Here is a 26465-nt window from a genome sequence, read left to right on the forward strand (position 1 = left end):
TCTTGGAGAACTAAACAATGACTTACTATTCTAATCTGGAGCACTGACTGGATCGTTGCACCGTTTCTAAATCGATAACAGCAGTGACTGGTGACTTCCAGATGCACAAGTAGCACAGCTGTCTTAACTGCTGATTGTGTCATTACCGTTTGCAGCCTTTACTATACTAAACCTTACAGTTCTAAACTTCATATCATTTGCTCTACAGTCAACAGAAGAAAAGAAGAAAAAAAAAAATATATATATATATATATAACAAAGGCTTGCATTATGAAGATATTTCCGATTAAGGGAAATCAATACCTATCCAGAATGCATAGCCATATTCCACTGAACGAGGGTGTTGCTTTTTGGAAGGAATGCGTTGTTAGCTTGAAAATCTGTTATCTTCAGCAAGCAACACTGTCATACTACAGAGTATGAATTAGGCTTTAGGCAGGATCAGGTCTTGTTATTATGAGGCCATGCAGATGACATTTGTATTCATAGAAGAGAGGGATTAATCGATCAGGTCAGTGAGCATGACACAGCTCTCGTTGTCTGACGACAATGGAATCATGTCTGCCATCATGCGGACTGACATATCTTCCATACGCAGTCTGTCATATTTTCCATTATGCAGACTGGCATATGTCTTCCATGTGCAGACTGACCAACATGGAGTACTGGTTATGTTTATCAATGTCGTGTGCCACCGTTTACAGTTTACTTAGGGTAGATACGATTTTTTTTTTTTTAATGAATCATTTAAACAGTGGTTCCCAAACTATTTAGCCCATGACCCAAAACAGAAATTACACATTCTTACTTACTTATTAAAGTTATTACACAAATTAGTGAAAATTGCAGATCTACAAGCTCACAGCGCGTTGCTTCACGCCACGTTGTGAGCTTGTAGATCGGATATTTACTTCTTCTGATTCATGGAATTTCTTAAGATTTATTTTATGTCTTCATGAAATTACTGAGAAAAAAACCCATTGAATTTTGGTTGATTTCTTGAAATGTTTTTTGGGGAATGTGTTTTGAAAAGGTTCTGAAATAATATTATATATAGAAACTAAGGGGACCCATGACAATGTGTCCGCGACCGACCCAGTGTTTGGGAAAACGGTGATTTAAATGATATTTGGTCAAGCATACATTTTCTGCCTGAAAATGGACATTGTGAATCTGTGTTCAGTGTGTGTTCAGTGTTCAAAGCAGTGTTTTGACAGGGCCTGTGACTGTGACCGGAGGAGGAACGTTACTTTTCTAGTTCTTTGTGTCGTTTCATCATAATGACTAAAGAGATCTGATCAGAGTCTGGTTGAGATTAGGGTTTATCTGGTTCCACTAGACCGACGAGAACAGACCAGAGACCACAGTTATTATAGAGACAAATGAAAACTGAATTTGCAAAACAAAAACAACATTACCTGCTGTTTACAATAACAAAGGCAGAATCAAATAAAGCTCCAGTCAATGAATCACTTAAATAGTATATTTTTTCTTTTTTTAATCAGACTCATAAATACTGACTTTAATTAGTGAGTCTCTGCACAGAGAAGTCCTCGTGTCAATTTAACTCGGAGAAAGGGAATAATATTGCAACACCTCATCTACACTGCCAGCGATGCGAGCACGCGAACAATGAAATCTCATTAGAATACATGTTTTTCAGTGACTGTCCTGTAGTGCGAGCGACAATGCGCCATGCAGCGGCGTCGTCCACACCTCTCGACTCGCAGAGTCTCTATTTGAGCTAGATTTCGAGGCCTCAAGCACTTGTATTGGTTGAGATCTACACGCTACTATTTATTGGCTATTTGTTGATGTTGCAACGCAATGATCGACACTCCATATCAGGACAGTTTTTCGTGTGATATCGTCGTCGGAGCGCTCGCACCTTGACTGTGTAGATGAGGTGTAACGCTAAGTGGCTTTTAAACGATCAGCTCACATGATGTAAACAACACTGGGAAGTCATGTGATAAAACAATGGAGGACCAGCGTCAGTTGATTATGCATTATTTACATATTTGCATGGCGATTTCAGCTCTGACTTGTATGTGAATGATAGATAAGTATTTTGAGGATTCATTTTTTACCGAAATAATTTGCAGAAAGGTTTTGTTTTGCTATCCTGTAAACTGCAAAGTGTGTTGTGATCTGCTATGCGCTGGGAGGGGTCACAAATGAGCAACCTGGGATATACCGAATACATAAAGTTTACAGTACATACATAGCACAAGTAGAATGTGCAGGACATAAAATAAAATAAATTATAAAGATGCATGCGCTCTATTGTGAGCAGGAGGGTGTTTACATCTGAGGATGCTTGACCTGGCATTTTGGTCATTGTTCATTGGACGCCCCGGTTTGGACCAGAATTGTCCCAGTTTCAAGCTGACAAAGTCCTCTAAAACACTAAGATGTCCCGGTTTTCAACATGCACTATTACATTGTCATACGTAGAGTTTTATCATGTTCTATTCTGTTCATCGGTCCCAGGTTTGGTTTTTGAGAATACGGTCCCCTAGATATAGTGGTCGACACCTCTATACACGTTTTACATTTGTATACAATGGGGGGGTTAAATGGACACTGGGGACGTGTTGGTGACCCCATGAATCAAGCTGCTTCTAGCCTGCATGTCCAAAGGTCTCCCCCGCAAGTGTGATGTCAAACAGAGGTGTTTGCGGGAGAAGCCAAAGCGGATTTGAGTTGTTGTTGGGGTTGGGGGTTGGAGCCTTTACATAACGGAACAGAGGCTAAATCTCTCCTAGGTGGGGTGAGGGGGACAGGGGGAGGGGAACTGTAACGCCTGGGGGCTGGGGGCAGGGCAAATGGAAAATGGAGAGAAAGTGGGAGGGAGGGAGGTCCAGCGGTCAAGGAATCAGTGCAGGCAGCAACTCTGAGACTACAAAGAAATCGGTACAGTCTCAGTTACTGTTACATTATAACACTCCGTGTTATGTTACCGTGGATATATAGGTTAATTTAAAGGTGTCCATTGTTATGGGTCCTTTTCGTTCCCGTGTCTCAGAGGAAAAAAATTACATTCAAGGCCTTTGCAGTGTTATGCTAAACAGGTTGGAGCAGGTCGAGGTCAGCTATCTGTCATCACCATCTCCAGTGGGAGCTGATCGCTGATCGGTCATGTCTTATCTACACAAATGTATTATTTACAGGTTAGAACCGATCCCAGGTCAGCACTTGTGCAATGGAATACAAGGATATGGGCCCAAGGGGTGAAGTTGACCTATAATAAACAACATAGTGTACATAATGCACTGTTACACTCAATATTTATATGCTGTAGTACGACTGTGTTGCTTAAGAAAAAGTATAGTGTAAGGATTATTGACTTAAAGACTCACCTAGAGGCACATAATGGAATAATTTGGCTTAGATATGAGTAATGCAACATACAGGGTTTAAGATAACCTCTAAAAATAATGTGTCCCTATCATTTTAAACCCCAATATAAAGGATTGTTTACTGATGGAGGCCTTCCATCGTTACTTTTCTGAAATATATTAAGGCTACTATGATCACAAGTAAATGCAAACGTAAATACTCCTTAGTCAATTGCACAATGTGTCGTGAGCTTGTAAATCTACTATTTTCGGCATGCAACACCAACATGCAAATAGTATGAATCGGGCATAATCGGGCAGCAGTGCCTCAGGACCGTAGTTCTCAAACAATTTTAGCCTGTGACCCAAAAGAGAAATTAGACGTTTGCCTGGGACCCAAGCTAGTGAATATAGCAAATCTACAAGCTCACAGCGCATTGCTTCATGCTGCATTGTGAGCTTGTAGATCAGCCATTTTCAGTAACTACTTAAAACATTCGTTTTCTAATGTATGTAATGTAAAATGTTAAGGAACCCGACCCACTGTTTTGGAAACAGTGCCTCAGTTATGGCTACTTGGAATCTGAAGACTCCTGCATCGATCACCAACTCCTCCTTAATGTTAAGACTCTTTGAGCAGGGCACTTAACCCCCCAAATGCTCCCCGACAAGCAGTTTGGTGCCTCGCACGGTTTCCTCCACCGTCCGTCGTCAGTGTGTGTGTGTGTGTGTGTGTGTGTGTGTGTGTGTGTGTGTGTGTGTGTGTGTGTGTGTGTGTGTGTGTGTGTGTGTGTGTGTGTGAATGCATGTGAAGAAGGCAATGCACACTTGTAAAGTGCTTTGGATGAAGGCACCACTTACCAATGTCAGTTATTTATTTAATACTAAACAAGAACAGCATAAATCAATGGTTCTCAACGCCTGGTCCGGTCACCACCAGGGGGTACAAATGGACCCTTTACAGGTCTAACTTCATAGTCATGTACAAGTGGAACCAAATGGGAGTTAAGGGTCCATTTGGACCCACCCATGGTGGTGGACCCCGAACTGGACGTTGAGAAACAGTGGGATAAACCACGACAATCCCTCTGGATTAGACTGTGTTCTTGCTGCAAACCCCCCACATCGTCTAAAGTGGTCTCATTCAGTGGTTCTCAACGAGTGGTCCTTGGGGAGGTTGCAGGTGGTCCCCAGCTAATTAATTAAGGTTGCAGGTGGTCCCCAGCTAATTAATGAAGTTGGTAACCAAATTAACCCTTACATATCTTTAGCTCTCGCGGGTGCAAAATGAAACCAAATGAACCCATTAAACATCTGCAGTACATAATTTATATGAAGTCTACACATATAGAGAATGTAGAAGAATTGTTATTTTGATGGTTTGCCCGTTATCTCTCCTATGGTAGTTACTTGTACCACATCAATACAACATGGAATTGTGGACAAAACCGTATCCAACGATACGAGGCGCTAAATCTCATCATATCCGGTACCGTATGCTCAAATGGCAATAAATAACGGACCTCGACATGAAAAGGGTTGAAAACCACCACCGGGGCGTCGTCGGCCTATCAGGAGCGTCATCTTACCACAGGACTCTTGCTTCCCCTCCGCTAGCACACTGCCGCAGCTGCCACTCTTCTGCACCACCAGAGCTTCTGCGCCCACCACAGCACCCAACCACCAGCAGCAGCAGCAACACAGAGCAGGCACAGAACCAAGCGACAGCACAGCAACACACACACCGCACCGCACCGCCGCCACGGGACAGAACACATCACCAGACCAGAGAGCACAGGAGAAGCACAACAAACAAACACAAAACAGGAAAAAAGAGAAAATCATGAAGGGGGAGGAGGAGGAGAAAACTACAATGGGATAAGAGATATTAAAAATGAACAAATAAGGTAAACTAATTAAAATATATAGGCAAAACAAGAAAAGCAATGGGATGGATTGACAGGAGTGCAGCTACGGAAAGAGAACTATTTCGTTTTGTATGAAGACTCAACAGGGCTATGATTGTAAGGTCTTAACCACAGAGTCTACAGTCTAGTCACTGAGGGAAATATAGGTTACATTTGTCAGATCATGTCAGACATCAAAATCAAGTACCATTCATAATATACTCTGTGTCGGCTGGTCTCTGTTGCAAGGCTGGAAGCCGACATGACTAAATGATTATTGCAAAAACACTACATAATACATACAATTACATATAAATTAATTGAGCAGTTGAGGCATATAACCATAAGAATGATCCAGAATGTATAAATCATGGTCAAGGGGTCAGGGCAGATAGACCTTTTTCAGGGAGAGGTCAGAATAAATTATGGACTTCTATGGTTATTCGTCTCAACTGCTTGCATAAAAATAATATACATTTGATAACTGAATAGCTGTGTTTAGAAATGTCACTCTTCAAAATCATGCATATAAGAATAAGCAGTTCTATAGGAGAGCAATGTGGGGGAAAGGTGGCTTGAAGATCATGCAACTGCTAGCAAGCAGCCGAATATGGACAGATAAAAAGATGTGAACTAATAAAAATGATGGCATGCAAGAGAGAGAGCTGATGAGATCAGAAGATGAGGCCTGTCTAAAAAATAATAGGAAAAAATTCAATGAGGATGAATGAAGGTCGATTTAAATCAAATAAAGAGTGGGACATGCTTCTTCTCGCTCTGTGGCTGATGCAGACATTACTGATTGACTGAATCTGACCGTAAACCCTTCACCTCAAAGCAACGCACTGATAGAAAGGATTGACTTCAGACAGATACAAACAATAATGGAGAGAGCATGTCTCTTGTGCAACTCGCTCAGAGGACAGGACACATCTTGACCATGCTTTGTTGCATCGTCAAACCAAGATAAGCCCAAAAGGCAGGCAAGAGGATTTTCTGGGTCTCTTGTTTTGAATACAGCAGCTTTCTTGGGGCATACCTCAAGTCATACCGCCCCGGCTACTGACAAAATACCAACACAAGGAGTGTCGCCATATCAAGCATTTAAGCTAGTCTGAGCCCTTCCGATTTCACCCTGCGATACACTTCTGGCTTAAAAAACGCTGAAGGCCTCTTTCGAGATTCCGAGTGCGCACAGAGGCCACCTGGCAGCTTTGAATATGAAGTGGGGGGTGGGGCTCTATAACGAACCAATTTATGTGAAACGGCACATGGGGACATTAACCCATTCTGACCTGAGATCAGATTCTAAAAATGTCTTGAAATGATAAAAAAGAAATAGCAGACCTACAAGCTCGTAGCGCGCCACTCAGTGGCGCGCTATGAGCTTGTAGATCTGCTATTTTTCAATAGCTAAAGCATAGCATAACGCTAACACCAAAAGGGGTTCCCACCCAAAATGGGTTCAAAACATTCACGGTTCCTATGGTCAATCCATCTGTATTTATTTATTTAACCGACAAGAGAAACTTAAGAGACGTAAGGATTGATGCAAACCAAGTGTGCTATATCGCCCTTATACGTGCTTTAGACAATGAAGATTGAAGACACATTAGATAGTCCATTAGCAGTGATGTGTGAGGAAATGGAAAAGATGAGTGCGTGTGTGTGTGTGTGTGTGTGTGTGTGTGTGTGAGCTCCATTCACGCTGACGCTGTCGTCTCCCTGTGACCACCAGGGCAGACCGCAGGCCAAGGAGAAGGGTACGTAGGCACGTGTGCAGATTTCAGAGAGAGAGAGAGAGAGAGAGAGTGCACAAAGCATAATACACACGTAACACCTTTCACCACCCCATCGTGCCTTTGTTGTACAATCCATCATTATCACCATAATTGTGTGTGTGGTTGTGAGTGAGAGAGAGACAGAGAGAGAGAGAGAGAGAGAGAGAGAGAGAGAGAGAGAGAGTTTGAGTGAGACAGAGAGAGTGAGACAGAGAGAGAGTGAGACAGAGAGAGAGATAGAGAGAGTTTGAGAGTGAGACAGAGACAGAGTGAAAGCGAGGCGTTACCTGTAGGGTCAAACTCATTAGAGGGAAGTGAAGATTTGTCACTTTTGGGCTTCTTGTCTGGAGGGTGGTCTTTACTGAGAATGCTGCTGGTTCTGGAGAAGAGGGGAAAACAAGTAGTCTCTCATCACAACTCCGTCCCGATACAAACTCTTGTTAACAGCATGATAACGGAACATTCTTCTGGATCTTGCCCAATATGCACCTTGAGACCGGTCATTAGCGGAGAAGAGAGACCGGTCATTAGCGGCCGGGGTCATAGAAGAGCAGCACATTTATTGCATGCAACATGCATATTGGGCAAAATCCAAGAATGTTCTGTTATTATGCTGTTATCTATTGAATGTGTGTACTTTTATGTCCGATTCTTCAAATTATAGGGGAAGTTCTCGTTAAGCCCCTTGGCTTCTAACTTCTCCTGCACAATATAAATATGTATGTACCTTTCTTCTGTTTTTAACTTGTGTGCTAATAAATAAAACCTAAAAGAAAAGAAAAAAAATACAGTGAATTCAGTGAAATTGGTTAAATTGACGTTCAAAAAGATTAGGTGTCAAACATCAGACATGTTTTGGTTAAATGACAGAGAGACACCCCGTGTCCCCATCTCCAACTACCAACCAACCACACAATGCACCGACGTGTAGTATTGTGGTAATTGCATGTAGCTTTTCTATAGGCAATGTAAATTCAAATTGCAATGCCAGTAAGAATCTTGCCACTGGCATACACACCCTGTATGCCACGGTATGTACATACATGCGTATGAATGCATGTATGTATACACATGCGTGTACTTACATAATATGTAAGTACACACACATACGTACTTAGACATATTGTACGTATGTGTGTGTGTATCTGTATACCACATGCAGGAGTACATTGAAGGTTCTCTTCTGGAGGGAGGGGAATCACATCTGACAAACACAAACCCTGCAATTGTTCACTCGGAGCATGGAGGATAATGAGGCAAAGGGAAGGGGACCTCCTAGTTCATGAATCATGCCGAGTGTGTGTCTGTACTGTATAATGTGACAAGCCAGAGGATGTGGAGAGCTGTTCAGCCGAGTGCCCCGAGACGAGAGCAGGGCCAGCAGAGAAGCGGAAGAGAAAAAAAAGAAAGAAAAGGAGGGACGCTCCCAAGAGGACGTGCCCACAAAGCCGGACCCCGGCTTGAACCTCGGCGGGGTAATGTATGGCTCGTCTCTGTCGATACCGTCCGCCACTGTGAAAGGCCTCTGTTCTGTTCACTGTGGAAGGCAGAGATGGCCGTGCATAGAAGAGGGAACCCTTTGTCCCGCACAGAGTGTGTGTGTGTGTGTGTGTGTGTGTGTGTGTGTGTGTGTGTGTGTGTGTGTGTGTGTGCGCGTGTGTGTGTGTGTGTGTGTGTGTGTGTGTGTGTCACTGTGTCTGTTATGTGTATGGAAGGTGGGCAGTCCAAACTCTTGAGACCACACCACAGTGTTGCATTGCATTGCAGCAGCTGTGTATGCAATATGTGCGTGTGTCCATGTGTGTGTGTGTGTGTGTGTGCGTGAGTGTGAGTGTGCGTGCGCGCACACACAAAACTATAGTAGTAGCCAACTGCTTATGCTTTGGATTAAAAACACAAAAAATATATATACCTGTTTGCTTTCTTGGGAAACCTGCAAGGAAAGACAGAAGAAATCATTACTGAGTGTCCGTCACAAAATATTACTGCAATAAGACTGAGTCAAACTCACGTTGGGGTCATCTGTGTCTTTCAACTGTACAGAAATAGTCTAATACAGAGAGTGTACAAATGGTATACACTCAAGAGTTAAATGAACACAGTCATCTCTTACAGTGCAGAGCAGGGTCCCAGAAATAGAAACTAAAGTGTATGAAATAGATGCCTGTGGCCTAATGCATATCAAACCGGGCGATCACTCTGTGACTGGAATTGAAAAGGTTGAGTACCACTGTGCTACTCTATAGCAGCTCCCGACACTATAGAGCTGCTGAACATACTGTAGTAGTAATCCTGATCAAACATCAGCCTCCTGCAGCAGAAGATTAAAGGCTTTTCCAGGTCAAATGTCATCCACCCGAGATCTCAGACTAAGTGTGTGTGTACGCGTGCGTGTACGAGTACATGTGTGTAATGTTCTTCACAGAGAGATCACGGCTTGCCTGTCACAATCATGTCCTAATCTCATCCATGGTCCGTTTCCTACAAGCCGGTCTGATTAGTGCTTGAGTGATGGCAGAGACGAAATGAGCGACAGAACCCCAGCGGTTGGAAGAAGGGAGGTTTTCCAGGACGCTATGGATTAGTGTGTGGTTTGACCGGCTACATGTAGGCACATTTAGAAAGCATTAAAATGCAGGCGGTGTGAGCCGCGGGTCGAGTATCCCATTACAGGTCAATAGACTATAGCCGAGCTCTACCTTTAAGCACAGAGAGAACGGAAAGGCTTTAGTCGATAAGTTAGATTCCTTTGAGTCTCGTAAAAAGCAGACAAAAGCACAACCGGAACCCATTTAGGCCCGATGTCGAAATTAATAAAATGTCTATAAATCCTGACAGTTTTCTGAAAAACCTATGTTTCTGCATCAGTGGTGCTCAATATTTCATGTCAAGGACCCCAAACATTATATGTAATTGGCCTCCGACCCCCATCTGAAAATATGTTCCAGGGACCTCCCCAGAAGCAAAGATTTGAGTAAAAAACGTTCGCTCTGAAAGAATATATTCAAAGATGTGTGCCAAATTTTCACGATAAAAGAAAATAGCAGACCTACAAGCTCGTAGCGCACCACTCTGTGGCGCGCTATGAGCTTGTAGATCTGCTATTTTTCAATAGCTAAAGTATAACATAATGCTTACAAACACCAATAGGGGTTCCCGCCCAAAATGGGTTAAGACTTGATGTTGCCAACGAAGGAACAGCATAAAATGAAACGAACAAGCTTTAGACGAGGAGGTAGCAGAACTTTCAGATGCACCCCTACTAGGCAGGGCTGGGACAAAAATTTGGCCCAGTCATTTTCGCGTGAATTTGGCCCAGACCGGCCCACCACAACCAGCGTGCAGATAGCAGAAACTCTACCACTAACCCACACCGTCGAGGCACACACAAACAAACAAGTCCTAATACCACCACTTTTACACAACAACATAAATGATACAAACCAACAGACAACTACACAACCCGTTGTAGAAGGTTTATTTAAATTATTTGTCACTCACTGATACAGTGAAATTATCATGATGGCACTGGCAGAATGGCAGCACGCCCGGACCTTTCCTGGTGGCCTGCCGCCTATTGGCCTGCCTGCCTGTCCAAAAAAAAATGTTTGTTTTATTTTTTATGATGGCGGCCCCCTACGGTAGCGGCCCACCGGGAATATGCCCGGTACGTTCTGTGGCCAGTCCAGCCCTGCTACTACGTCACCGTTTCTCAATGTCGGGTCCGGGGCCCACCATGGGTCCATAACTGAGATCAAACATTGATGATTTTACAGAGTATAGATTATAAAAAAAATCATTCATTGAAATGAAAAAAGGTTGAGAATTACTACCCTAGGTATCAAGAGACTCAGAATGATTCCTAAAGAAAGACATTCAAATTCCCCACACACACACACACACACACACACACACACACACACACACACACACACGGTTAAGAATGAGCGCAGACTTAAGTCCTCCGTAATGGGGAGCTCTCACGGCTAACTAGCCCACATTAACTCCCTTTCTCCTGGCGACAGTGTGCTCATTCAGAGCCGTGCAGTGGCCGGACCTGAATGGCCCGTTCATGAACATGCCCTATAGTACGACTGTAATAAGTTCCAGAGACTGCAGCAGAAAACCCTGCTAGCTTTAACTAGCTTTACTGAAAAAAGAAAATGAAATTGAGAGATGGAAAAGTAAGCACATACTGAGATGACACATGTGCCCGCGTATGACGGCCTAAGGGAGGCAAAACCGAGCGGGCGAGATGTTGTTCTTGGTTAACCATACAGGAACAAATGAAAGCATGACCAGCATAGGCAACGAGACTTAGTGTGAGACACAGTGTGAGGTGTTACAGTGTCAAACTAACGTGACCTGTGTCTATAAATATGGTTGCTGTCGAGCAGAAACAAATGTAAAATATCTCTATATTTCCTAATTTTATGTTTTTCTTTTCATAAATTACTCTCCTATTTTATATTTTGCCTATTTTGCCTACAATGGCATGCCCGGTTGGTAGTGGTTTAGGTTGTTTGTGGGTTTTATAAATATTTAATTTAACCAATTAAAAGTATTAAAAAGAGCTTGTGACTAAATAAATCTACATTGGATCCATTGGAACACAGGTCATTTTCTTCCATTCCCCGCAAAGCAGCAGTTTTAACAAAGTTTCTGCCCAACCGGCTAGCGATGTCATTATGATATAGATTTTTATTTATTTATTTGAGATAAGGAGAGACGGCCCTAGTGTAGTGGTTAGACGTTAGAGCATATGCCTTTCATGCAGAAGGTTGTGGGTTCGAACACTGCCTGGGGTTGACGTCAGCGAGGGCATGCGGTCCTAACGCCAAATCAAATGGGTTCAGATCTGAGCCATGTCTCCTGAGGAGGCACGTCCTGGACGGGGTATCTGGACGTAAAAACTAATCCTTTTATTTGAGATAAGGCCTAAAAGGTCTTTGTACGCGATTTCCCGAAAGAATTTCAGAAAAACGCTGCTAAAAAGACTGAAAAATGCAGCAGTGTGCAGGGGCCGTAACTCTCAACTCCCAAAACAGTCAACATTTTAAAATTGAAGCTCAATTATGAAGTCGATTGTGTGATTGTTCCGCTTGCTGAGAAGAACAGATTTTGACAGCAAGCGACACCGTTGTTCGAGGGAGCCTAAAATAAGACTAAGATTAGAGCGACGCCGATGGACAAGCTACATCCGCAGGCCCTTTGAGGTTTTTAAATGCTTGGTGACTAAAACGACAGGAGGGCAGAGGTGGCAGGAGATGGAGAGATCATGGGAAGGTGAGCAGTGAAGTAGTCTTTGGAGGAGATGCGTGAGAGTGAGAACAGGTAGAAGAGAGAGAATATGTCCCTTCAGGACTTTGTTAATTGAACTTTGAGTTTACAAAATGGAACTAAATGGATTTGGTTCCATTCGTTCTCAACAGGCCTGAAAATTAAGGCCTGGCCTCGGGCTCGGCCCAGCCTGACTAATTAGCATACTTTTAGTCCCGCCGGCCCGAAAGCGTCCGGTGCAGTACGACGGGTAGGGTCGAGTTCGTGCAGAATTTGAGAACTCTATTTCAGAGTTACAGACTTCCATTTGGACCACCTGGTGGTCCCCGGACCTGATGTTGAGAACAGTGGCTACAAACAACATTACTCCTGAACTCGACACTCTCCCTCACACACACAGCTTTGTGAGAGATTAAAAGCTCCATTCTTAGTCGATACAAATCGGGGCAGCACTGCCACAGAGAGCATCGGATACGTGGATGACGTTAGAATCTGTTGCAAGCACTTGAATGCGTTTCAAGCTTGTTGATCTGCGATTCAATTGCCTATAATGACACGCCCAAACACTCTTATTATCATAGGCCAAAACATAGCATATCATCAAGCTTGCAACGCTTCTTGGTCCAATACGATGCGATACGTTTTGAGCTTGTAGACCGGCTATTTCTTGCTATTCGTCATACAACAATAATAGTGCTTAACGCATTTAAGCATGAGGCCGATTCCAAAAATCCTTCTAAACCCTGACCTAAGTTTTCTGAAAAACTTCAAATATTTATATAGTGTAATTTTTTAATACTGTACATACTGTACAGAACCCCAAAATGGGTTCCCAGCCCGAATGGGTTTAAGTTAAAAGCCTGAAGGTAATATAGACATGGATTGATGGATGTGTCATTGTCATAACATTGGCATTACATAATGATATGAGTGATAAGATAGATCCTTCTTAATGTCTTAATGTATTATGCAAACTGCAAAGCACTTTGCATTGCCTCATGGTTGAAATGTAAAACAAATAAACAAGTTTGTGGACATTGTTTACCGTGCACGTTGTGCACCATAGCTTTGTATCTCAGTGTCTCTCTGCACTAAAGTCTTGAAAAGACAGCAGGACAAAAACTGTCACTGCACAGTGCAGAGGAAAGAGAGAAGGCATATAAACTCTCTTCACGGCTATGTTAACTAAAATGGCACACTGTAACTGCAGTACTGTACAAGCTTCATGTAGCCTGGTGTCCGTTAGCCTAGTTGGCTCCCGTTGTTCAACGTAAAATCATACTGACTGACTGTGTGTTATTACACGATCATTTCATTTGTATTTTCCACAACGAAAAATGCTCTCAATCTCAAATATCCATGTTAAAAGACAATTTCAATTCTCTCTGTGAAAGATGATGTTTTTGCCATCAAGTCATCCAAAAACCACTGTCTGAAGGCCATGTTTGATATGTTAGCTAAAGTACATTTTAAAAACTTTGTGTTTGTGCAATGTTGTAGTAGAAAGGAAAAACGAAATGTGAAAACTATAAGACCGTAATGAATTTAGAGAGAACTAGAGGAGGATCCTCTCTATGATATTGTTTTCCCCTCACTACCAGGCCTTTCAGAATCTAGTGTCTATGTCAGGCACACGCATACATAGAAAATGCAGCCAGAAGGCCATAAATCGTTCTCCTAAAAGGGACATAGCTAATCATAGCCGTACAATTTAGGGTAAAGTTATAGGCTGTTTGGGACAGTGGCTGATCACTAAATTGCTAGGAGCAACATTGCAAAACAAAACGTCCACCAGACGTCACCAATGCAGACCATCAAAACCAATGCAAACTGTGTCTTTATGAACATTTTCCTTGAGTCAGGCCTAGCTATAAAAGTCTTCCAGTATGAGCTGGGGGCTCCCTTCTGGGCAAGACCATGAAGGGAGGGGGGGAGAGAGAGAGAGAGAGAGAGAGAGAGAGAGAGAGAGAGAGGCTGAGTCGGAACAGGGTGGGATGGGAGGGGCAGTGCTGAGGCGGGCCAGGGCTTGAATGCTCCATTGAGGTTTGGTGTTTTGATGGAAAACTGTGGCAGAGCTGAGCCAACTGCTGCAGCGAGAGAGAGAGAGAGAGAGAGAGAGAGAGAGAGAGGGGGGGGAGGCCTGGTCCCAGACCAGACAGAGAGAGCAGCACACCAAGGATGGAGAGAAGGAAGGAGTCACACAAACACCCTGATGGGAGCCCACTCAGCACAGAGCCATGTCTGTGAAAAAGGGACTCTCAAAAACAGCACAGGAGTACGGAAAACGGTCGACTATATGAGGAACAAGACCGACCGAGACAGGATTTGAGATTCATATTTTTTGTTCCCCTATGATCCAAATAGCAACAACATGAATGAACAACGAAACTGAACATTTAGCGTAGATGGTTAATATCACCCAACAAAACAGACGAAGGAGTTAAGTTTGAATGCCAGACCCAGAAACCCAGATGTCAAAAACCTATCCCACATAAACTACAGCAGAAGAGTTCCCCCCCCCCCCCCCCCGCCGTGTGATGTTGCAACTTGCTGAACGAACGGAATATCTGCGACTATCTGAGCCCTTCCACCAACCAGTAACCGAGAACACAGACTATCTGAGCCCTTCCACCAACCAGTAACAGAGAACACACTAACACAGACTATCTGAGCCCTTCCACCAACCAGTAACAGAGAACACAGACTATATGAGCCCTTCCACCAACCAGTAACAGAGAACACAGACTATCTGAGCCCTTCCACCAACAGTACAGAGAACACAGACTATCTGAGCCCTTCCACCAACCAGTAACAGAGAACACAGACTATCTGAGCCTTTCCACCAACCAGTAACAGAGAACACAGACTATCTGAGCCCTTCCAACCAACAGTACAGAGAACACAGACTATCTGAGCCCTTCACCAACCAGTAACAGAGAACACAGACTATCTGAGCCTTTCCACCAACCAGTAACAGAGAACACAGACTATCTGAGCCCTTCCACCAACCAGTAACAGAGAACACAGACTATCTGAGCCCTTCCACCAACCAGTAACAGAGAACACAGACTATCTGAGCCCTTCCACCAACCAGTAACAGTAACAGAGAACACAGCACCCAGGTGTTGTGGCTCGGGTGAGGGGGGGGGGGGGGGGGGGGGGGGAGGAGCCAATCTCCCAGTGGAAGGTGATTGGATTGTCCCTTTTTGGCCCTGAGGCCAGAGCTAACAGGCAGGGGTGTGTTCCTTCCAAGAGGTGAAATATTCACAACGATACTGGCACAGACTCCCACAATGCATCTTCTTTAGGGCTGCAACTATCGTTTATTTTCTTAGCAATTATTCTACTTATTGTGAGCTTGTAGATCTGCTATTTTGGCTATGCCCCCCCCCCCCCCCCCCCCCCCCCCCCCCACCCCCCCCCCCCCCCCCGATTTGTTGCACCATTCCATTGGCTACGATGACACAATCTCTTGACGCGGAGTTGGGGACCTTGTGCTGAGTCATGGCAGTGGTGGTCTGTGCCAAATGGACCATGGATGGAAGAGGCAAGGTTCCCTATTCAGCAACCCCGGGCCAGCCATTCATAGCATCTTTCCACAAAGGCTGTTGATTCTATTCTGAATGGTGTAATGATGCAGGGCTCTTCAACAGGGGCCTGACTCACGCCTGCAGCCTGCCAATGGGAGAGAGAGCACGCACTGTCTGTTATCTAATCTATATACCTGAGTCACTAGCTGCACTGTGTGTGCAGACACATGCAAACGCAGAGACAACATGACATCACTGCTTTCCACTCCCTGTTATTGAGAAAGGGGAAAGCACACACACACAGTGATACTTCTGTTTAGAGCCACCTCCTGATTAAGAGTCTGCCCTGTCTGACAAACATTGCTTCTCACTAACTGGTGCCTACACTGGTGGTGTCCCAACTCGTGACCTCAGTTGCGTGCGCGCGCACTTGCGCAGAGTAGAGAGAAAAGCTAAACTCACATAAAAGAGAGCTCAAGTATGCAAGAGAGAGAGAGAGAGAGAGAGACGCAGAGAGAGAGCCAGGGGAGGTGTGGTGTATGGAGATAGCTCCCTAGCTCTCACTACAGCCTCAGGGGGAAAACGGTGCCCTTTCTGCCCCAATAAACCTCATCAGGATTCCTGACATGAGGGGCCGGGGGATAGACATTTCTTCACGCTACGCTGTCTGCTGTCTTGCAACAGAGGAGGGGAAGGTGGAGGAGGTGGTGGCTCGGCCTACGCCGTCCACAGGTCCAGCTCTAAAGGCAAGGAGGAGACTAGAGTCAATCATTGAAGTCCTCACACATACATTTATCCCCACCAACAACAACACTGTGCTGCGGCTGGTTAGTGGTCGTGGCTGTGAAGTTGGTTGGGTGACACGGGTAAAAGCAGTGGTTCGTTTTAGCCTGTGACCCAAAAACAGAAATTAGACATTCTCCCGGGACCCAACGTTGTGAGCTTGTAGATCTGCTATTTTTATTTTCACTACTTCTTTTCTTCTAATCTATGGCATTGAAGTTACTGAAAAAATCTTTGATTTTGGTTTAATTCATGAAAGGTTTTGCCTTTTTTGGGAATGTTTTTATTTTTTTAATGTTTTGAAATAATTAAAAATTAAGGGGACCCATAACAATGTGTCCACGACCCACAAATGGGTCCTGACCCACTGTTTGGGAACCAGTGGGTTAAAGCATATGACTTAACATCTGCACCGGCTTGCCAATCAGAAGACAGCACACAGACCACACCACTAATATGTTGAGTGTGGGAACATTCGTCATGCGTATCAGTGTCACAGCAGGAATCCCCACTAAGTATTTGGTTTCTTAGCCACAACTGGAAATAGACGATCATGGCGATCAATATCAAGCTCACACTCACTGACTCACAGCATGTCATGAAGCGACACATTGTGGGCTTGTAGATCGATCGGCTATGTCATTTTTTGTATGATTTTTAATGGGAGTCAGTCAGGGACGCCAGGGTTATTGACACAGACGGCAGACAATGCAGATTACTGGTAATTCATTTTGCAACCTTCGCAAAGACTATGTTTCGTAATGTTCCATATTGAGAATGTTCATTGTTCCATATTGACACTCCTCGCACAATTAATTAATCTGAATACTGATATATTATTGATTCAGCTTTTAGAAATCCAAATATGCCTTAATGACCATTAAAAGTGTATTGCCTTTTTATGTCCATGTATTTGTATTTAAGCTCAAAAAGTTAACATAAGTAAATCTATATATAAATGCATCATGTCTGTCTGTACGTATGTACGTACGTGTACGCTGTAATCCACGTAACTCCGAGAACCGTTCGCCCCACCGACTTCAAATTCGACGCGCCCCCACAGGGAGTGCAGTGCCCGGCGGTGTCAAGTCGGTCAGACCATGCACGGTTGTCCAGAAACCGCCACACAAGGCCTCTGCCCGGGCTCTGGACAAGGCCCCTGCCCAGGGTACATAACTCCATATATGGAGCTGGCCCTGTTCTGACATAACGACACTCCATATTTGGGCATGCCTGACACAGAACTCCATATATATAGGATAAAGGGACACAGAGAGACAGATCCAGAAATCTCCATATGTGGGCATAAAAGGGACACAGCCAGATGGATGGATTGGAACAGGTACTAGTCTCTGACACAGGTAAAACCATAAAACGGGCAGGTATTGCATAGCTGGGTGGGGCATGGATCTTCCATTGTTACTGACTCGGTACTCTACAGCCGGGCACCGGTCTAGTAGTGCATTTGAAATTAACAAAAATGTTTACTTTTCAGGATTCCAATTCAAAAAGAGCAGAAACTAAATCAAGATTGCAATTCAAAATTTCAAATATAGAATAGCATATTTATCTAAGCACTAAAAGCGTCGCACTGCGATGCATTTTGAGCTTGTAGATCGGCTATTTTTGCTGCTTTTGTGTGACATAGAATGATGAAGTAGTGCATTCATTTACGAAAATAAGTTAAAATATGGAGACAAGACTACAAGCTTGAACGTTGAAGAGGTTTTGCCCAACAGTATATGCAATGTGGCCCTCTGGAGTGGGTGTGGAAATATAGTGGCCCTCTCCATCATCAAATGTTCCCACCCCTGGTCTATACAGCAGTGGTTCTCAAAGTGCAGTCCAGGGACTCTCTCAGGGTTCCTTGAGGGGGTTCCAAATGGACCCTGACCACTCTAACTCTGAAAGTGTACCAATAGAACCAAAATAAATGGATGGTTCCATGTGTACACTCTCCGAGTCATGGGGGTACTTGAAACAAACAAACAAAAAAGAAAAAAAGGAAATAAACTTTGGGAACCAATGCTCTATGGCTCATTTCTTTTGGTTTGAGATTCTTGCATCATCACTACTCATTGTCGTTTCCCTTCCCTTTCTTCTCACTGAAGTGGACATTCCACAGTCTAACATCTGGCAACATTTCTGTTGAAAGCTCCAATCCCTCACTTGCAAATATTGCATCGACTAGATTGTTATTTTAAAGGCATTTCAGTACAGAAGCCAGTCCTTGTTGCATGCGGGAGACAAGAGGCCGTTGGCAGAATCTGTATTCCGACACCGATTCCTGTCTAGAGAGAATAGTGGTGTGTCTGCTTGTGTGCCCCAGACACCATTGAATCTGCAGGGAAGATTCATTAGAAGATTAATTAATCTCTGTGCACCAGCAGGTTTCTGGTCCCTTCCCACACACACAGTCACACACACAACTGCATTCAATTACTGTAAATTATGAGATGCAGGGAGAGTGTGTGTGTGTGTGTGTGTGTGTGTGTGTGTGTGTGTGTGTGTGTGTGTGTGTGTGTGTGTGTGTGTGTGTGTGTGTGTGTGTTTTTGAAACACAAATCCAATTCAGCCACTGCAGAGATGCTGCATCTCAACCTGCCTGCCTCCTGCATTTCCAGCTGGCTTGGTCAGAAGCAAACGGACACAACAAACAAACGATGTGTGCGTTTACCGTTTACACCGAAAACAGCACATTAAACGATCAACTATGTAAAGCAGGAAGTGGGGGAAAAGTACTCCTTGTCGCCGGTCTGTAGCACAATAAACACAGAGGCAGCTGCGATAAGCACCAACAAATCAATTAAGGCCACCGTGGTGCAGTGTTGCGGGGGTCTCGTGGCGTCACATGCACATTCAACTTGAAGGACCTAGCCTAGTTCACTGCTAAAAGGACCCCTAGCGTAGACATGCGAGGACATGACACTTTGTGGCAAGACAGCAGCGCTCTTCACCCCGGTGCCCTCTCTCTCTTCCATTGTAGGACGTCGCCTTTTGTGAAGTGAGAGTAATGGTTACGCCCTGCAGCTCTCTTGGCGGATGGGGACGGATTGAAGAGGGTGTCCACCAGCATCAGCATCACAAAGACGAGGTTGATAGACCCCTCAGTGCGGCCCGGCACGCCAGCAGCACCCCCCTGGATCGTACCCAATTCTCCACCAACACAGTACTACAACACAACCAGCCCTTGAGGCACTGTCCCGTTTATCACTCCCCCCCCCCCCCTACCCCTCCCCCTCCTCGTTTTCTCTTTCTCAGAGCATTTATTTTTCTAGCCAGGCCTAACAAGGCTACATACAGTACAGTTAATGCACACATTTCCAGTGTCAAATACAAAAAGGCCGTTAACAGCAAAGACCAGATACTACAAATTACAACGATGACTCATGATCAAGAGAGACCAAGAGTGAGAGACAAAAGAGGGAGAGAGATATACCTGAGAGCTAGAAAGAGAGAACAGTAAACACTGTAACTGTTGTTGTGTGCCTGCCAAAGTGACATCCAGGTGCGAGTAGACTCTTCCTAAAAGTCTTCATTTACACTGCAGTGACATTCTGATGACTTCTAGTTCAGTCCCGTGGGCGGCCGCCGCCTACACAATTAAAGCCCTGAGGAATCAGACTGCTTAATACAGACACAGTAGGAGGGTGGCGGAGAGCGCGCATTGGGGGGAGGGGGGGGGGGTTTGAAGGTGAGCTGAAGTGACGCAACAGAATTTATGTTTTCTGTGGCGGGGGAGAGGAAAACACACACTCTGAGAAGGAGAAGGGTTAAATCAGAGAGAAAGGGTCCTGTGACCTAAACAGCAGCAGCCTAAACAACTATAATCTCGATGACAGATCACGGGTAGCCCGTGGGAAACAGACTAGGGCGAACCTTTAGGGGTGGGTGATATATGTAGCATACTTTAGGATTTGTTGTCATGACCTAGCCATGCTGTAAAGCGGGCCTGTTTTAATGACAAGCTTGGGTGTTTAGGCTACTATAATTATGTTTTTGAGTATGGTTGGAAATCACTCCAAGGGGTTTTTCTGACTGCAACGCTGCTCGGAATTGTGAGTGAAGGAAGGGAACATGATTTATTTGGGCACATTGTGTCACTGGTCGTGAGGAAAGTCAAAGCCCTCTATTACAATGAGCAAGAGTTAAAATACTGTTAAGAAACTCTAGACATCAAACAAACCCACAGCAATATCACAATGCCTGAATGTCACTGCCCTATTTCAATTCCCAACAGGCTACATGTAAGTCTGTTTGTTGCCCAATATTTACATATTAGATTGGTAATCAAACGATCCTTTCTTTCTTAAAGCTACAATTCGGGTCTCGTTTTATTGAATACAATGTTGTTTATTTTAACCTACTTGCATGCCAGAGTATTATGTTCTATTACAATATAACTAGTAAATCATGATCTGAAGAGGTCGTTGGTGGTCTCCCCCCACTCTTCCATTTGAGAAATGTAGGTACTAGGTAATCAATTCCCAAACATTGTCATTCCAAGAACACCCAAATTCAGAGTACCGTATATTTGGCCACGGCCTCCCATCTGAAAAATATATTTTTTCAGGCCAGCTTAGGTACCCACAGAAGACGTTTCTATATATATATATATATATTTTAAATTAGCTATTTTAAAATAGCGGATGTACAAGCACGCAGCTTGAGCTTGTAGATTTGAAGCTGCCCGTGCAGAGTGGGCACTAGACGCACTGCCATCTTTATTGTAGTTGGTGTGGTGCGTCATAATTACTTCTCTCTGTCGTTATACTTACTGACCTCTTACTTTGGTTTATTGCTTTCACAAGTCAGTCAACTCTGACTTCTAATTATGTGGGACTGGTCAAACATAGGGGAAATACCGTAGTCAATTATAACAAGCACATCCAATAATAGTGGTAAATATGTTATGTTCCATTGCATGAAAACCAACCATGCACCTGCTCTGATCAAAGCTCTCTCTGTGGTGATTCTGAATGTTGTCAATGTTCAGGCAGTGCACTGCAGCCGAAATCACATCACTCGCTCTTCATCATCAGTAGCACTGCAGCTGACATAACTATCGTCACCGTCAGCAGCACTGACTGACTGGCTGCAGTAGAAGCACTGGATGACAGAAAGAAGCCCAAAGCATCTACAGAGAGACCTAGATTACTTGTTTGGTACATCAAATACACAGACAATCACTGGCAAAAGAATGCTACATGATTCAATAATATCATTTCAGAGCTCTATACTTTATCCCCTTATTTTTTCCCCACTTATTTTTTCCCCTCCACTACGTCCTGATTTTTGTGCCTAGAACAGCTGATTTAAAAACTCACAACGCAACGGGTTGTGGCACATTATGATTTTGTAGAGCTTCTATTTTCTCAGAATGTTGGCCCTGGGGGACTCCAGCATTCATTAATAGCCAGACATCCTCCCGCCAGTCTATGAGAGAATACCTGGACTAGACTGGCGTGGCAGACCTGAGGGGGGGTGGGGATGGGGGGGTTCATACATACAGAGTGAAAGCCACTGAAAGCTATTGTTTACCATTAGTGATGTCACTAGTAGCACTTCCCGGGAGGGCCTCAGGGGGGGTGGGAAAAACGTGGAGATCAGCAGAACTCTATGACAAAGAGCTAGCAGCACACTAAACTGACCCACCGGCTGGATGTTAGTGGTGCATCACACGTCCCTAGCCAAGTCGAACAAAAACAAAATGCACACCACACACACACACACACACACACACCACAGAGGGGTGAGGCGAGAGAGAAATGGAAGAGGGCACGGATCATGACTAATCAATAAGGTTGCACATCTATCATCTTGGATGGGAATCTTTCAAGCCGACCTATAACCTTGATAACAATTCAGACCATTGGCCAGCTTTCACCTAAATTGAGCACTTCTTCCAAGGATGATGTTATACCATTTGTATTCTTGTTCTTCAGTACCACAATGGCTCCTACATGACTATGTTCAATCATTCTACTGGACTAACAAGCAACAGTGGGGGACTATAGCTGATGAAACAAATGAAATCAATCCAGTTCACTGCAAAAATTGCATTCAACTTGCTTTCCAAAACTGTAGTTAATGGTGAAAGGAAACGTATTATTCGGTCTTTGTCTTGTCTCAGTTGTCTTGTCGGTTATTTGTCTTGACGTTCCTTGACCTGACAAGTTCAATGTACTAAGAAAGACACAAGCCGCAAAAAAGAAATGTGATTACCGGTAATCCGGTATACATAAATGTCCTAAACTGCACTAAGGGCTACATGTTTGATAGCCCCTCTCGGAACCCCTTGGGTCAGCCCAATCCGAACCGAACCGGGCTGACCCGTAGGGTCCCTGTGCGGTGATGTGTTTTCGTATGGAAATGTTGGAACGCAGACATAAATACCTTCGGTAACATGGTTTCTGCGCTGTTTGAGGGCTTTTGTTCGTTTAAGGGCTTCTGAATGTGTGAACTCTAGTTTCCAACACACACCGCTGCTAATTCTCCTGTGCTGCGTAAGCCGTTAAGTATTTTTAATCTATGTTTGACCGATTTGGAAGCTTTGATTCCTCTCTTCCTGCCTTGTTTATTGACATCCAATTGTACCGCCTCCAGCTGTGCGGTTGGCTAGCTATGTGTCCCTACGTTACTGCCTCTGATCTGCTCTGTCATAGCTATAGCCATTAGCTAGCCAGATAGGCGGTACAATGAGGTGTCAATAAACAAGGTAGGAAGAGAAGAATCAAAGCGACCAAATCGGTCAAACAAAATACTTAACGGCTTCCGCGGCACAGGTGAATTCGCAGCGGTATTTATAGGTACTTAGTTCACACATTCAGAATAACTCACACGAACAGAAGCCCTCAAACGGCGCAGAAACAACGTATCCACAGTATTTATGTTTATTTATGTCCGCGTACCAGGTGGCAGGGTAGAGGTGGAATAGGACCCCATGGCTACTGGGTCTCAAAAATGTCAGAAACTTCAGTACCATTGGGTTCTGACTTGTAGGGCTACATGTTTGATAGCATAGCAACCTTTTAGACTTTCACTGTGGGGTTCAATACCTCATATTCATATGCAACCAGAGAAAACCAGAAAAGAACCATCAATATATTTATATTACAAGCTCACATCAATGCTCCAACAACAGTGATATGGGGAACATAACCAGTAAAATGCATTGATTTCAGCTCCACACATGCAGTGTGTTGTGTTAAATAAATAAATAATGCTATGATACACTACAATGGTGGTCCTGTAAAAGTGTGGTTGCCTAGAGTAGACTACGCCAAGGAAGCTTCCATTTATGCCGTCTAATGTATGTCCTGGACATAAGTTCAAATAACAATTCAATTGTCTATTAGAATGGATCGAAACTTTTCTTCTAGCATCTAGGCTACATTCCACTGTATTGGCCTAAGTGGGATTCAAGAGGGATGGCTTGACACAACATCACAGCTTCGGTTCTCAGTGACCGTTACCATGCCAGAACGCAAGAGAAACAGTCACAATAACCGCCTTTTCACTAAATAAATCTAAAGGGGGAATTTGTCCTGCTACCTTCGGTGGACAGAGATACTGACAACTTGAACTGCAATAATACAATAGTGGAAAAGTAAAAACTGTAATTCACATTGTAACGCTGTGCTCCACAATTAACTGGACACCAGTTAAATCCATTAGTATCAATAGCTCAAATCCAATGTGACCAGTAAGGTGATTAGCTGAGTTATTGGCTTTGGTGAAATCCACAGATACGTTTAATAGGTGCAGCAGCACGTTGGCTTGAAAAGCTTAATAGGAAGCTTTTGGAAGGTGTACAAGGACCATTATAGCTTAACCATGTCCAGGGCCTAGCACAGTGGTTCTCAAAGTGAGGTCCAGGGGCCCTCTGTATTACTTGAGGGTGCTCCAAATTAACTTCACCCGGTCTGTACAGCAGAGTGTACAAATAGAAACCATTTGGTCCCATTTGTACACACAGTTATAAAGGGACCTTGAAATTAAAAAGTTTGAGAACCACTGTCCTACAACACAAGCAAACAGTGGCAGGTTTTCCCATCCCCTTGTACAAGTAGTACTTTACTGTCTGCAAAGGACTCCATTTATCCATGCTGAGATCAGCACAGTTTCCATCAACGCCCCGATGACCCTTCTTAGTAATTAGATTGTAGTCGCAGAGTTATTACCAGGCGCAGCAGCATCACTGCATAAAACTGTGACACTCACAAAAATAATTCCATCAAGCACTGTGCGATCTGTCTTTTAGTCATGTCATGGCACTAAATTGACGTAACTATTTTAATTTGGCTTATAATGACATTGACTTTAGTCAGAGGGGCTCCCTAAAAACTGTCTGATGAAGGACTTCAAATTCACATCATGGGCAGTGTGCATGCATGCTGATGCTACATTCTTCAATGGCACTATGTGTGTGTGTGTGTGTGTGTGTGTGTGTGTGTGTGTGTGTGTGTGTGTGTGTGTGTGTGTGTGTGTGTAATGTAATATTATACTGTACCTGTCAGTGAAACTGGACTGTGTGTCACTCATTGGGCTTCCGGTTTTAGATTTGCAGCAGATTATATCCCATTAACATTTTCCACAGCGTGATGGAGTGTCCTCTTGGTTTTTTGTCTTCAGCAACGCCAGGCGAGTTGTGTGTGTAAACAATCAAATATAAGGAGGGTTTTTAGGCTGCTGCTGCTACGTACGTCCAAGCACTGCAAAAACAAGATATCCCACACCCGGCTAGACACAGGGGTTTGGTTTATGAATGAATAATGAAATATCGACACGTTCCTCCACTCTGGTGCAAATATTATCCTTCTTGTAACGATTCCTCTTTGATGTTATCTCACATATGTAACGTGAGCTATAGTATTCCTTTATGTAAACAAAAGCAACACATTGGCCTTGGTGGTGGATCCACCCCCGGTCTTGCTTGAATTGCCTTTGTGGGGGTTTAAATGAAGATCTTTGAAGATGTTGGGAATTCCTTCAGTCTCATTTGGTATTTATTATTATTCCCTGTCTGGTGACCATGAAGACGAAGAATCTCGACAAACGAGTTAGTGAAAAAACCAAGAGCGGCCGCGGAGGTTTATTTTGCAAAAACAAACCCGAAAGAGTTGATGTTTTTAATAGCGTCACAATTATGTTAGTTTGTGGCGTGTCTGGGTGGGTCGATGGTAGAAGAAAACACAGAATCCGTGGCTCTCGTGTTCCAACAAAACAGATGAGAGCTTCTCTTCTCTTCCAGCTACTAAAAAAACTTTGCTTCGCGTTGCTTGCTCCGGCGGTCGGTCCGAGGAGTGCATAAAAAACCCCAATCAAACTTCACAACGACGATTCGAAGCTCCCACAACAACCACCGAAAAATACACAAATGTACACCAAGCACGACGCGTTAAAAATGTCTTTCTGCATGTGTGTGTGGAGTCTGTGGACCCCGGGTTAGTCCTGGTGCTGTGGTAGTCTCCTGCGCTTGTAGATCAGAAAGTAGCAGCAGAATCATCAGATTGACTCCATGTTAAAACACTATTCACTTGGGCTTGTGTGTGGATGCAAGAAGAGGGCTAGCCGCGTTAGCTACGTGGCTGGCTGAGGCTAGCTAACGGGACACACAACAAAGTCACAAAAACAGCGACTCAAATACCACCCGAGCGCTTCGAAGCTTCAGCCGACGCAGTCCTTCTTCCGCCCCGAGTACGCCAGGCGTTCGTCTTCGTGGTGATATTAATAATGTTGGAGGTGAAGTTGTGGAAAAAAGGTTTCCCAGAAACACTTTTAGTTTGTGTGCCGCTAGCAACGCCCTGTAGCAGCTAGCCGTGTTCCCACTAGTCCAAAGCA

At 44.1% G+C, this 26465-nt stretch overlaps 1 protein-coding gene across 8 annotated transcripts in view; it reads right to left on the reverse strand.

The window, feature by feature from the left end:
- arhgef12a (Rho guanine nucleotide exchange factor (GEF) 12a) overlaps positions 1–26446 on the reverse strand; it is a 62859-nt gene extending 36413 nt beyond the window's left edge. For 4 of the 8 annotated variants that reach the window (XM_083773758.1, XM_083773754.1, XM_083773753.1 and 1 more), the window contains exons 1-5: positions 25135–26446; positions 8942–8962; positions 7757–7795; positions 7317–7408; positions 4931–4999 (exon numbers count right to left, since the gene is read on the reverse strand). In XM_083773758.1, the coding sequence (XP_083629884.1) occupies positions 4931–4999; positions 7317–7408; positions 7757–7795; positions 8942–8962; positions 25135–25166 (253 nt within the window). In that variant the 5' untranslated portion in view covers positions 25167–26446. The remainder of the gene's footprint in view (positions 1–4930; positions 5000–7316; positions 7409–7756; positions 7796–8941; positions 8963–25134) is intronic. The other 4 variants (XM_083773760.1, XM_083773756.1, XM_083773755.1 and 1 more) reach the window with 3 other exon arrangements.
- Positions 26447–26465: the final 19 nt, after the last annotated feature.

The sequence above is a fragment of the Protomyctophum parallelum genome (genome assembly GCF_964188405.1).
Source record: "Protomyctophum parallelum genome assembly, chromosome: 9".
Classification (NCBI taxonomy): Eukaryota; Metazoa; Chordata; class Actinopteri; order Myctophiformes; family Myctophidae; genus Protomyctophum; species Protomyctophum parallelum.